This window comes from Chenopodium album, chromosome 13 (genome assembly GCF_948465745.1).
Source record: "Chenopodium album chromosome 13, dcCheAlbu1.1, whole genome shotgun sequence".
In the NCBI taxonomy this organism is placed as follows: domain Eukaryota; kingdom Viridiplantae; phylum Streptophyta; class Magnoliopsida; order Caryophyllales; family Amaranthaceae; genus Chenopodium; species Chenopodium album.
Genome location: NC_137846.1, coordinates 40,539,393 through 40,553,385, shown reverse-complemented (window position 1 = coordinate 40,553,385; position 13,993 = coordinate 40,539,393). Strand labels below are relative to the sequence as shown.

At 36.0% G+C, this 13,993-nt stretch overlaps 2 protein-coding genes across 5 annotated transcripts; one reads left to right on the top strand and one right to left on the bottom strand.

Moving 5' to 3' along the window:
* The first annotated feature begins 357 nt into the window (after nucleotides 1–357).
* Nucleotides 358–1,651, top strand: LOC145576651 (uncharacterized). The gene is made up of 2 exons (XM_081634372.1): nucleotides 358–1,421; nucleotides 1,529–1,651. Exons 1-2 carry the CDS (start codon nucleotides 399–401, stop codon nucleotides 1,571–1,573), a joined length of 1,068 nt encoding a protein of 355 aa, XP_081490498.1. The 5' UTR covers nucleotides 358–398; the 3' UTR covers nucleotides 1,574–1,651.
* A 716-nt stretch (nucleotides 1,652–2,367) lies between these two features.
* Nucleotides 2,368–9,745, bottom strand: LOC145574762 (mitogen-activated protein kinase 19-like). 4 transcript variants are annotated; one of them, XM_081632619.1, is made up of 10 exons: nucleotides 9,230–9,745; nucleotides 7,143–7,554; nucleotides 6,834–6,961; nucleotides 6,677–6,736; nucleotides 5,277–5,426; nucleotides 5,026–5,181; nucleotides 4,641–4,852; nucleotides 4,450–4,551; nucleotides 3,651–3,793; nucleotides 2,368–3,050 (listed from the first exon to the last, which is right to left on the bottom strand). In XM_081632619.1, the coding sequence occupies exons 1-10, from the start codon at nucleotides 9,251–9,253 to the stop codon at nucleotides 2,629–2,631; spliced, it is 1,809 nt and encodes a 602-aa protein (XP_081488745.1). In that variant the 5' UTR covers nucleotides 9,254–9,745; the 3' UTR covers nucleotides 2,368–2,628. The 4 variants fall into 4 exon arrangements, with proteins under 4 accessions (XP_081488745.1, XP_081488746.1, XP_081488743.1 ...); XM_081632620.1 differs by having other exon boundaries at nucleotides 7,143–7,551; XM_081632617.1 differs by having other exon boundaries at nucleotides 2,368–3,053; nucleotides 9,230–9,744.
* Nucleotides 9,746–13,993: the final 4,248 nt, after the last annotated feature.

Genomic DNA, 13,993 nt, shown 5'->3' with positions numbered 1-13,993 from the left:
AAAATTCTAAATCCGCCAATGATACGAGTAGTATACAGCTATAGACCATGCACATGAAACTGCCGAGTCCACGACAAATCTAACCTTACAAAATAAACAAAAATACAAAATGGCGCCATTTCCAAACCTTTCAAACTTCTAACCAAATAAAAACCTGAAAAATAAACACATTGTGAACGTTTTAAAAATTCCGCGCTATTTTCATTTTTCAACCCGCAAAACTCAAAACCCAACATTTTAATTTTCCCGGACTTCTTCATTATTTCCCCCCTTTTCTCCTTTCAATTCATTTTCAATCCCTCTAAAATCATAACATCCCCAAATCTTTTCAATAAACTTCCCTAATTTCACAATTTTCTTTGCTAATTTCTCTCAATCTTCTTCTCTCTCTTCTAACAATGGATGCAAATTTCAATTTTTTACCTCCATTAAAGCGATTCAGGCTGCTGCAACAACAAGAACAACAGCAGCAGCAGCAATTGCTCGGTCAACCGGAGCCAAAACCCGAATCGGAACCGAAACCGAAACTGAAAGCTTTACCATTGTCACCCTCTAATCTCCCAGCTAAAAAGAGAAAATATGCCCGAGATTCATTTTTTGATTTCAATGATGAGAAAGAAAATATTCCTCCTTCAATTACAATTACCCCTCCTACACATTACTGTTTACCTGCCAAGAAAAGGATTTGGGCTTTTAAGCCCGAATTCAGCCCGGTTAAATCTCCTTCTCCTTCTCTTGTTCTACCCATTGATCTGAATCTTGAGTATGACCCATCTGTTGAATCTAAAATGGAGGATGATGATGGAGAAGAGGAATCGAATCGAGTCGAAATCAAAGTAGAGGGTGATGGTGAAGAGGAGGAGAAAGAAGAGGAAGCCGAGGACGATGATGGGATTTTATGCGCGGTATGTGAGAGCACAGACGGTGATCCGTCAGATCCGATTGTGTTCTGTGATGGGTGTGACCTTATGGTTCATTCCAGCTGTTATGGAAACCCTCTCGTCAAAGGTATTCCCGAGGGGGAATGGTTCTGTGCTCAGTGCTTGGATTCAAACTCACGACCTTTGGCTCACAAGTGTTGTCTTTGTCCTGTCACTAAAGGTGCTATGAAGCCTACAAGTGATGGGCGTTGGGCTCACATCGTGTGCGCTTTGCTAGTTCCGGAGGTTTTCTTTGAGGACCCTGAAGGCCGGGATGGGATCGATTGCTCGAGGATTCCTAAGAAGAGGTGCAGGGATAGGTGCTACCTGTGTAAACAGACCAAAGGGTGTGCTATTGAGTGTTCTGAGCCTAAGTGTCCGTTGGCGTTTCATGTGACTTGTGGATTGCAGGAAGATCTGACTATTGAGCTTAAAGAAGGGAAGAATACTGGTGGGATTGTTGCTGGGTTCTGCAAAAAACATACTGAGCTATGGAAAAAGGTAACCATTTTTAACAAATTTTATCTATTGTACCGTTATCTAATGTTATTAAGAGGTATAAATGTTGATTGATGTGGTTTCGTTTCGATTGATTTTCTTTGTTGCAGCAAAAACAAACAGGAAAGTTCAAGATTGTTGCCAGAGATGAGTAAAATTTCTGACAGTTTGGAATTGATAGAGAGATGCTGATTTCTGGGTTTAGCAAATACAGTATTAGTTTTTTGTTTAGTTTTTTTGGTTTATTGGTACAAGGGATCAATTGACTTTAGATAGATACTGACCTTGAAGTGAATGTGATCCGAAAAACATGCTATTTTTTTTTTTTTTTTTTTTGTTTACTTTGTATATTCAATGACAGTAGTCTGTGACTGTCATCGAACAATTGCATGATTTGCATCTGCGATTCAAGTAGAGTATAAAAGGATGTTAATTCTATGTTTACATCAATTGGATGTGAATTCATATTTAGTCCTTCAATAATTAAGCAACAATACTGATTGTTGAACAATGTTATATTTTACATTTAGCACTGCCTCTATTCAAATCAATTCACCAGTTTGCCTGCAAGTTAAAGAATGATCTTTAACACGATGCTGACTAGGTTATATAGCAGTCGTTGAAGCTAACATTCCTAAGCCTTAAGAGGCTAAGAATGAGATGTGGCACAGGTATACAGAAATTTAGTACGAGTATTTCACACTTTTAATGCCGAATTCAGTAAGAATATGGTGCAAAGCAAACAAAACTAAACGCCATTTTCTTCATGTATATTGTAGTGAACTGCCTCTTGGCATTTGGAGAGTTAATTACGAATTAAGGAATCGTATCTTAATCATCTTATGTGGAAGGGGTTCTTTTCTTTCTTTTTTCTATATGCACTTAAACCTTCTTAAGGGAAGAAAACATAGGGTTTAAATAAATTAAAACACGAGATAAAACACAACTCTTCTCAAATTTTGATTACTTTATTTATTTACTTATACTAACTTACTAAGTGTCTATAACAAAGCAGGAAATATTAGCTAAAAAGGATCTAGCATCTACTGAAATCGTACAGCTCAAATGATGTTGACACACTACATAATTCCGGCATAATTAACAATCCATGGAAAGGGAGGTCATAAAACCTCAACCTTCTTGGATAGGCAGCCCCAGCACAATGCCCATTAATACAAAGGTAAGACCAAAGCCCACTTGTTAGCATTATTCATGACATTCCATACTGAACAGTACCTACATTTCGATGAGCTGACATTCCTACAGCTGTAGCACTAAACTGCGACTGAGCTTGCATTATCTTTGCATCAAGGGCTACTCTGCTACTATATTGGTCCGACTTGGGTTGAGGGTGATGATACGGGTTAGTGTTGATGTCAATAGTAACTTCATGGGTTGACTGTACAGGCAGCTGTTGCTGTTTAGCCCATGAAACGTGGCCTTGTTCGTTTCCAGCCCCAAGACCTGGCTTGGATTGGGCTGGCTGGATGTTGGGCCTGATGTAATACTGTGGTGAGGCTGTCTGTGGTGGTAATACTGCATTTTGCATAGATACTCTAGCCTCGTAGCCATCCTTCATGCTTCTGCCAGACTCGTATGCAACAACAGGTCCTACAACTCTTCCTGGTCTTGCTGCTGAAAACACAAGACAAAAACATAATAGAGGGTTCAATAATATGATATGGCAAGTGACAACAGCCTAACCTCATTCCATTCATATAAAAAAGCACTATACATTTTCAGCCTTACCCTCTGTCCCTATATCTCAAGGTCACATTTGATTGACTGTTATTTTAACTTTTTGAGCTGTGTTAAAAATAATCAATAATATAAAATAAACGGTAACTTCACTATTCAAATTTTCAGCACCTTATTAGTCTATCCTTAGAATTTCCATACCTTGCTAGTTGGCTTAATAGCAATTTACGATGGAAAGATGGCCAATAAGAAAGTCAAGCAGCTTCATGAACTCATTTATTTTCCTTCCCACTTTTAGGGAACTAAATAAGAACTCGATGTGCACAATAAGGACACCAAATCTAACATGAGACAGCATGGCAATTTAGATCAAATCACTAACTATTAACTAAAGGTAGAAACATCCATTAGGCACACAAGATCAATTTTTAAGTCCCTGTTCAATATCTCCTCTGATGACATCAGAACAATGCTACTGACAGATAACAGACAATAAAAGAGCTACCATCAACACTCCGTAGATGCATGAAATACCTGGTGGGACTCTTGGTGGCTGTCTTATAGAGCTTGATAAATTTCCATAACTTTCTGATGGTCTCATCTCCTCTTTAGCTTGATGGTCCTTGTGTGAAGATGCCAATGGCTTGGGAGGTATGGTACTAGAGTGTACCGTGGACCTGAAAGATGACGAGGTCAGGAACATGTAATATGTATTCATCAAACGTCACCAAGGGAATAGGGGTGTAAATGAACCAAGCCGATCAATAAACTACTCGTATTCGGGCTCGGTTGAAGCTCGTTCATGTACGTTTATTTAATAAATGAGCCGAGCTTGAACAAATTTTGAAGCTCGTTTAATAAATGAGCTTGAATGCGAACATAGATATGCTCGTTCAGATAAGTTCATGAACTCGTTTATTTATATTCAACGTTTATTTATCTTCATAAACTACTCATTTTTTTATGTTCATGAATTATTGATTTATTGACAATTGTTGATTTAGTTATTAAATTTGTAATTAAGATTCAATAATTATGCTTATTTTCAAATTTTCAAATATCAAAAGTACAAAGTTCATTTATTGGAGAAGCTCGATTATTATTAATTTCGTTCATGAAAGACTCGTTAAATAAATGAGTTGTTCAAGAACCGTTCGTGAACATATAGTGTACTAAATGAGCCAAGCTTGAACAGAAATTTGAGCTCACTTGAAAGCTCGGGATCATGCTCGAACTCGCCTAAGTTAAATGAACATGAACATGAACAAGGTAATACTCGGCTTGACTCGGCTCATTTACACCCCTACAAGGGAAGAGAGCTATAGCTATATACCTTGGAAGGGAAACATGTTTTCTCTCTAAAGGGATGACTGGTCCGCTTCGACCAGCACTTTCTTCAAGATGCGCAAACTGCTTTTTAAACTGACCTATAGCACTGCATATGTAAACCAGCTGATAGATAAGCAATAGCGTAAACGTCATTGCTAAGAATAGAAACCAGAACAATAGTCAGGATCATCTCACCTAGGATAGATATAATTACTCCCTTCATTTCCATTCATGTAGTCTTTGAGCAACTGAGGATGGTATTCCAGGATCTCTCGGTAAATCAGTTCCCTAACATCATCCTTAGTCACCCTTCGCCTCTCAAACTCAAACTCTAATTTTGAGATTGGCTGGCATGCAGGCTCTCTCTCAACTCTGGATAGACCTTTAAAGTATGGATCAGCTAGTGCCTGATAGAAAACAGATTCTCAATATCAACAGAAATATAAATATTGTGATTTTAAGTTTACAAAGAGTTTAGGACACAACTTGAATGCAAATAGTAGGATATTCTAATCAAATACTCAACAAACAATTTATTTTACAGTGAAACAGAAAACTAAGGTCCGGTCATAGTACCAACCTCTTCAGCAGTTGGTCTGTCCTTTGGATCAAAAGATAACAATCTTTGTAGCAAACGCAATGCTAAGGGATCCGCATTTGGAAATTTATGAGAGAAAGGAACAGGCTGCTTTTTCCTCATATCGGTCAAGTATTTGCGAGCCTTGTCGTTGCGGACCTGAATTCGCATAAAATTTTAGGATCATGACAAATTATTTATGTATAGAACAAAAACAAGGTTAATCACATTGAAGATGCAATAGAAAACCATACCCCAGATATAACATCATGTGATGGCGTACCCAGAAGATCTGTGATTATATCCAACTGGTGAACCACGCTTTTACCCGGAAACAACGGTTTTCCAGTCAATACCTCAGCAAAGATGCAGCCAATGCTCCAAATATCTATGGCTGGAGTATACTGCACAAGGCAAGGTCAATAGTCAGACCAAATATCAAAATTAACGCATGTGACTCCAAGCAAACAGCTTCAGTAAACGATCACAAGACTAGACACTATTACCTGAAGGACAAGTTAATATCAACTTCCAGGTGAGATCAATAATCCTCCCTGAACAAGAATTATTTTGATCTACGTATTACTATTACTTTAAAATACTAAGAATACAATTATAATATTGAAATGCAGCATCATTAAAATACAATTCATAACTGACGTAAGTTTTGTAAGCCTGAGTGGTTTCAAAACAAATACTTTAGCATGGACAAAAGATCAGAGACTTAATTAATAACAGAATGATAAAACAGGCGAAAGGTGAACAGGCAGCATTTAATCATTTATACCCCCACTAATCTAAGATAGGTTGCTCTATATTACAAGCTGTCACTGAATTTGGGATTAACATTTGTCTTCAAATATTTTACAGTATTATAGTATAATACAAGTAACCGTAAAATGTAACCTATATAGGTGCACCTAAAACATACATGATATTTGGTAACGTTGCCCTTTTCCCTTATGGAGTTAAATCAAACAATTGACTAAGTTCATTAGCCCATACTGGTATTTTGGTAAACAAATCAAGAAATTAGCTTTCAGGGAAAACTAAGCTTAATACCTCACCCCATGGAATCCTCTTCATCTTATTAATTATCCAGATTAGTTTAAGACATTTAATTTTCTAACAGATCATATGAGCTGGATAACATTACAAAGATGAGGTAATTTTAGTAAAATAAACAACAAAGGTTAATTTTTAGTTTGAAAACGTAATATATTTAATAACTCATTATCCTACAGGGTAAAACCAGCAAACACTACTAAACACTTTCTATCTCAAAATCCTAAAATCAAGCAACGAGGAAAAGAGAATGAAACTAGATGGTTTCCAAACTTATATAGGTCATGTATTCATCGACTATCATAATACCTTGTTCATCCCTACAAAGGCTTACCAGCTAATCTACTAACACAAGTATGACACTACTACACTGTAGGTAGAATGCGAAAAAACACTCAAATAAAACAATTGCTACAGGTTAATATTTATACATCAGCGGAGACCGCAAATCGGACATTAAGTTCAAAGGACACAATGTCAATACAAATATACACTAAAGGAATCAGGATAGTAGAATGAAATGAGTTGTATAAGGAACTAAGCAATCACAAATTTTCATTTTATCATCTTGTATGATAAGCACGCATACCTTAGAGAAAAATGATCCACAAAGTTCTGGTGCCCTATACCATCTTGTAGCAACATAATCCTATAAATTGTACAGACGAGCACATAGCAAATGGACTATCAGCAAAAATGAGAGGGATTTCAATCACCAACAAAAGTAAATAAGAATGTCTTAGTACCGTCCAAAATATAGTTGTAGGAGTGTCATTGAATGCTACTCTAGCCAGACCAAAGTCGCAAATTTTGAGTTTGCAATTGGCATTAGCCAGTATGTTCTTGGGCTTAAGATCACGGTGGTAGACATTAGCTGCAACAATCAAATACAAGTGAATATACTCATAATCATGGTCACAAAAAGCTATTAAGAAAATGTTAACAAAGAAACAGATGCAATCACAAGCAAGAGAGAAGAAGTCAAACTAAGAAGAAAATGCTATTAAAATTACCATGAATTCATGTATTTATTTTAGAACTAGATAAAATAATACCTGTATGCATGTATTTTAGAGCACGCAACATTTGATAGAGGAAAAACTGATGGTGTTCACGGGTCAAGTCATCATTAGCTTTGATGACTTGATGAAGATCAGACTCCATAAGCTCAAAGACAACATAAATATCTCTGAAATCTCTCTTAGATGGTGGCAACATAATACGTTTGATCTCAACTATATCAGGATGCCGCAAAAGCCTCAACAACTTTACTTCTCGCAGGATTCGGATAGCATCAGAGATATGCTCATAGATATCATTTATCTTTTTAATGGCCACCTTTTCCCCTGTATGTGTATCAATAGCAGCGCAAACAACTCCATAGCTTCCCTTTCCAATAACTTCAAGAATTTTATATCTGTTTGCTTCACCATAGTCAGTGAAGAATTCTGGTTCTTTACCAGCCTGCTAATGATCGTACATAAATTAGTTAGACGGACGTGCCAGGAGAAAGCAAAAGATATTGAAAAAACTATCATCCACACACCATGCAGCAGAAAAAGGCGATGAACACAAATTCCACACATATGTTTTGCCTTTCACATCATAAAATCTACTGTCAACCTAATTAGCCCCACCCTTTCCAGGAGTACATTATTATATAATTCCAGCATATATGTATTGTGCCCAAAGAGACTTTCTGAATTGAACCTCGAACATTGCATTAATGTTTGCCAAAAAAAATTATCAGCAGATATCAAGCAAGCACACTGTCTTATATTTGAAAGCCATTTTCTAGCACAGCCAATAATGTAATAAGCACTTTCTTATTTGACAAGAATCCACTCAAAAGATGTTACAAGCTTTCTCATTCCAAACAGAACAGAGTGGAAAGATTCATAATCCCACGCCTTTGCCTTTCTTGTTTAAAATGATGTTAGTTCCACCTCACCACCCCACCCCCCTCTATCCCGAAACGAATAATGTAATAAGCATTTTCTTATTTGACAAGAATTCTCTCAGAAGATGTTAAAAACTTTCTCATTCCAAACAGAACGGAGTGGAAAGATTCACAATCCCACGCCTTTGCCCTTCTTGTTCAAAATGATGTTAGTTCCACCTCACCACCCCACCCCACTCTATCCCAAAACGAATGTTGGGCTCATGTTGTTGATAATTGTGAAACGTCAAACAACCATTTTCTTATGTGCAAAACTTTACAAGGACAAATCAACTCATAACAACCATTTTCTTATGTGCAAAACTTTACAAGGACAAATCAACTCATAACAACCATTTTCTTATGCGCAAAACTTTACAAGGACAATCAACTCATTAGTAACAGCCATACAGAAAATGCAGACATCAATCAAATTGATCCTATAATAGAACCATTCATGGCAATCACTCCAATAATGAAGCCAAGTTATAGTATGCCAAATGACATTATTCAGAACATGAAACCCCCCATACTCATCCTCATCCACAACCAAACCAAACCAAACCAAACAGATAAGAATTTCAGTTCATATTAGTCCCCTAAAAAGAGCAACACCGACACCGAAACACTTGGAACAAAATCAAGTTTTTAGTACAAAATCAGTAAACCAAAACTAATTGATAAAAATCCAAAACCATAATATCCAAACAGGAAAAACAGGAAATATCTTTTGTTTGTACAAAGGTCAAAATGTCATAACAAGAAAAAGTGATACGTGCCATTGATTTGATAAACACACTATTGACTTTGATTCTCTAACTTCCTGCCAAACATGCCCTGAACTCACTCTTCCTCCACCGACAATTATATTCCCACCAACATAGCATACATCATCATCCCTAAAATAATTTTAAAAAAATAGCCTTCCTTTTTTTAATACACAAAACTAGCAATTTTAATGAAATTATGGATTTAAGTAACAAAATTTAAAATATAATAACAAATAATTTCTGGGTTTTTAAGTTTATCAGTAAAAAAGTTCAAAACCTAATCCAAAATTGAACTTAATTATGGATGCAATTAGGCGAATTAGCTCACTTTAATCTCACCCACCAAAATTTAAAAAAAAAAAAAAAAAAAAAAATCAAAAAATCATTAGATCTCAACTTGCTTCACAAACACTCAAAATTAACGAGATCTAACCTTCTTGCGCTGATCTTGCTGCATCTTGTTGATGATCAAATTCAAGAACCCTAAAATTCAAATTTATTTTTTAATAAACCCCACCAAATAAAAAAAATATTTTTCTTTTTTTCCCTTTTTAAATTTTTCTTTTTGGGTTTTCGTTTTTCTAGCTCTCTTTCTATATCTTTCAAGAAGAAGAAATCAGCCGCATTTACCCCAGCGAGAACGACGGCGAATTAGAAGGGGAGAAGTCTTTTCGTAAGACCTCAACCTTTCTCATATACTTTCAAAAACCCCTCTTTCTTCTTCCTCCAACGGATCTCTGCAACAAAATTTTGACAATTTTACCCTTCAACGAAACACAAAAGGAGAGAGAAAAATGGGGATTTTTAGTTTAATTTTTGCAGAAATAAGAGGAGAGAAATTTGAGAAAGGAAGATAAGTGGTCAGAGATTTGAAAGAGCAAGAGAGAGATTTGTGAACAAAGATGGAAGCATCGTTTTATATCTCTGTGGCTTGGGTGTTATTTTTTTAGTATTTTTGTTTTATTTATGGGCCCTTTCCTTTTTATAATTTACTTTCTCTATAGTTTAAATTAAATTAAATGAATCCATGCTAATATACGGGGATATGTACTTTATTAAAAATACAAATGTAATTTAAGAATTTATTTGGTAAGTTGTTACTCATGGCCTGTTCTCATGGACTGAAGTCAGCTGAACTGAGCTGAAGTGAAGTGAACTGAACTGAAATGAAATGAATATTTTATAAGAGAAAGGCAATATATTTTTCAATACTTCGTATTAGAGAGTATGAATTATATATGCGTTTTTATTTGATAACAAACTTTCATGCGTAGCCGGTCACATTATGTGGCTAGTTATCAAGGGTTATTAACTTATTACTTGATAATTGTTTTAGACGCTATTCGGTCAATATTAAAAAGGTTACTCAACAAGAATTCGGAACTTTTTTAAAAGAAAACATATACGGATTATGCTGCTCTTTTACAAGCGATCTCATATATGTTTTGATTCAATTATCATGTACTTGTATTAGTTAAATTTTTTTTTCTTTTTCATTTTGTAGATGTTTTCCGTGCCTTTAGTCCATAAATTTATAGTTTTCAAAATATTTACATTATTATGTTTTGGTAAATTTAATCTATTACTCCGTATTATTTATATAATAAGAATATTTAATGTGATGTTAGTCAAGACATTATCCAAGCTCAAAAACTAGTTTTCGATACTTTGTACACCATATTCCGTATTAAAAGATAAAGTAATGTATAAATTACGAGTATATATTATATGGGATTTATATTGTGGGTTGGATTGAATCTTTTAATTTGCGAATACTGTGAATTTGTCGGCTGAAAGAGGGAAGATGAATGGGTGGGTAGTTGCCAGTTGTGTGGGTGGGTTGAGAGTTTTATTTGCTTTGTGTGTACGGTGATTACTTGAGTAAGGCTCATTACCATTTCTTTTTCTTCTTTCTTTCGGTGCTCGTGCTTCTTCCTAGTTACTTTTTGGATTTATAGATTTTTAGATTTAGGGTCTTTTCATATTTATTGAACTGAATTGAACTGATTGGTGCTGAACTGAACTGAACTGATTGGTGCTGAACTAAACTGAACTAAACTGATTGGAGCTTAATTGAACCGAATCGAACTGAACTGAGCTGAACTGAATTGAATATTTTATGAGAGAAGGAAATTAGGATCTGAACTGAACTGATTGGAGCTGAACTAAATAGGCCCTTAGGACATGTTTTGATTTACTGAACTGAACTGAGTTAAACTAAATTATTTATAAGAGAAAGAAATCAAGAACTGAACTGAATTAAAATTAAGCTGAAGAGAACAGATCCTCAATGAGTTCAGATAAGATTTTGCCGGGGTAATTTTTTATGGAATAAACAATAACATATGATTTGAAAAGGGTAAATATTGTGCGAAAATATGTTTACTTACATTATACAGAGTATAAGATATTTTCATAACAAATATATATCTATATATACTATATACTAAAATAATCACTAAAGTTATCCCTAAAATACACATGTCGCATTTACAAATAAAAAAAATCCCGCCAAATTTTTTTTCTTTTTTTCTTAAAAAATAAAAAGTTACATTAAAAAAAATGTTATATACCTCATTCCATTTAAGCTAACTTTATTTTAATGAAAAAATTAGAAATAATAATCCCAACTTTCATTGATTTTGTTTCAATAATCCCAACTTTAGATTATTCCAGAATAATAATCCGAACTTTGAGGTTCCTCTTTTTCTTCAATCCCTAATCGGTCGACGAAAGTCAATGACCTATTATATCAGCTCCTGTTTGGTCCACATATTTTTTAAAAAAAAAAATCAGAAAAACCACTGCCACCCTAACCTCCACCACCACTGCCCTTCCACCACCATCGCCCTTACACCACCAGCCCACCCTTACCTCCACCACCACTGCCAGTTCGCTGGACCGCCGCGTCAACTCCATTCCACGAAACATAACCACCACACGCAACCACCAAGGGAACCATCCCACGTAACCACCCTACGCAACCACCAAGGTAATCCATCCCCCACTCCTGAAAACCCCAAATCGCAGCCAAATTCGACCAACACCGCCCACCACAGAGTATTTCCCTGTCAGCATCTGCCCCGCAACACAACCTCGACCCCAACAACACCGATTTTATCCCACCAGCGCTTTTCTAGTGATCTCAAAGTAGAGCAATGGAAAGGGAGGTTTAAGGGATGGGGGTGGGTCGCAGCACCGCCGCGGGGGGAGGAGGGAAGACGGCGCAGGGGGAGGGGAATATAACAGCAGCCAGAATTTGGGGTTAGGGTGGTGGTTCTTGGGGTTTGGCTAATGGCCGAAATTGAAAGGGGTTTTAATTGGTGGTCGGGGTTGGGGTTTCAGGGAGGGAGGATGGTTGTTTAAAGGGTAGTGGACGAAACAGTGACTCTAGTGGTGGGGGAGGGTCGGAGGTCTGACGAGGGAGGTGTTTGGCTGAGCGAGTTGCCAAATTGGTTGGGTGGTTGGGGCTTTGGCTGGCTGGGTTTTTTTTTTTTGGTTTTTTTTAAAAAAATATTTTTAACTAATTAATTTGTGATACGTGTCACTTTAATAAAAAAAAATTAACCCATTCAACCGGTAACCGGTATTTGTGATTGAAGAAAAAAAAAATCCCCCAAATTTCGGATTATTCCAAAATAATCTAAAATTGGGTTAATTAAGCAAAATTGATGAAAGTTGAGATTATTATTTCTAATTTTTCCTATTTTAATTGACTTTAATTTTATGATTTAAAAATCTTATTATTATAAAACCATGCATGGCACGGGGGTAAAAACTAGTGTTGTACTACGTGTCTACGTATATGGGATAAGATTATATTAGATTAATTGATGTACTCCCTCCGTCCCTTTATTAGAACTCTATTTCTAATATCACAAACTATTGGATGCGGGCACCCACACCCAACAGTTCGTGCAGGAGGAGCAACGATGACGACGAAGAGGAGAATGGTGGATGAAGACAAAAATGGTGGATGACGACGATGATGATGATGATCGGAAAATGGTGGCAGCAATGGTGGATTTGCAATTGGAACCCTAGATTTGAAACAATGGCCCGTACGGTACGGTGGAGTGAGGCAGGGGAATTGGAGGTTTGATTGGTGATGGTCGTGGTTTGTTGTTGGTGGAGTTGCGATTAGGAGAGAATGGAGGAAAAGAGAGAAAGAGGTGCGATGAAAGAGGTGGTGTTGGTGGGTTCGTTGGGTCGATGGTTAGTGGGTGCGGTGGGAGTGGTGGTGGGTTCAGTGGGTCGATGGTTGGTGATTAGTGGTGGGAGTGGGCTTGAGAATTTGTGGCGTGAGGAGCTGCTAAAACAAACATATCAGCCACATAAAACAAGTTTGTTTTTAGAGGAAGAGGAAGAGGGGGAAAAAGGAGAGAGAAGGAAATAAAATAAGTTTGTATATTAGCCATTACACTGAACATATAAGCCAATTAATGTCTGATATCAGTTAGCATTAGGGACATATAAGACATCAATAAAAACGTATTAGCCAACAAGAAGAATACATTAGCCAACAAGAGGAATATATTAGCTAACAAAAGATATTCATCAGCAACCAACGAAACATATCAGCCAACAAATGAAGCATATCAGCCAACAAAAAGATAAAATCAGCAAACAAAAGCAACAGGTAAGCCGATAAAATAAATATATCAGCCAACAAAATGAAACATATAAGCCAACAATTAAAATATACATATCAACCAACAAAAGGAAAAAGAAAACAAATATCAGCCAACAAAAGGAATATATTAGCCCACACAAAAATCATATCAGCCAACAAAATGAAACATATCAACTAACGCATGAAGCATATCAGCCAACAAGTAAAACATATTAATCAAGTCATTCGCATGGAAATTAGCGTGCAGGTATCTGCACGCAATAGCTTTTCTTCTAATATTTATTTATCTCATAATAAAGAGAAATAGGCTTCTAATTTAGGGACAGTGCGAGTATTTTTTTTTTTTAAAAGTAGGTTATCATTGTTTTGTAAATAGAAATAAAATAGTTACATAGTGCACAAATTACAAAATTATAATTAAGAAAGTTTATATTTTTTTGCAACTTGGACTTGGATTGATCTTTCATATTGTTGCCTTTTAAAATTGAGTTGTATTATACTTGTATTATACTATATAATTAATACAGAGTAATATATGTTTTGGATTTTATAAGTATTGCGTTG

Bases quoted from the DNA above. Each gene is read 5' to 3' on its own strand.
- LOC145576651 (XM_081634372.1), top strand. From the start codon at position 399: ATGGATGCAAATTTCAATTTTTTACCTCCATTAAAGCGATTCAGGCTG. The intron at 1,422-1,528 runs GTAACCATTTTT...TCTTTGTTGCAG, and splicing joins ATACTGAGCTATGGAAAAAG to CAAAAACAAACAGGAAAGTT.
- LOC145574762 (XM_081632617.1), bottom strand. From the start codon at position 9,253: ATGCAGCAAGATCAGCGCAAGAAG. The intron at 5,427-6,676 runs GTATGCGTGCTT...TGCCTTGTGCAG, and splicing joins GTGGATCATTTTTCTCTAAG to TATACTCCAGCCATAGATAT. The intron at 4,552-4,640 runs GTGAGATGATCC...TTACATATGCAG, and splicing joins AGTAATTATATCTATCCTAG to TGCTATAGGTCAGTTTAAAA.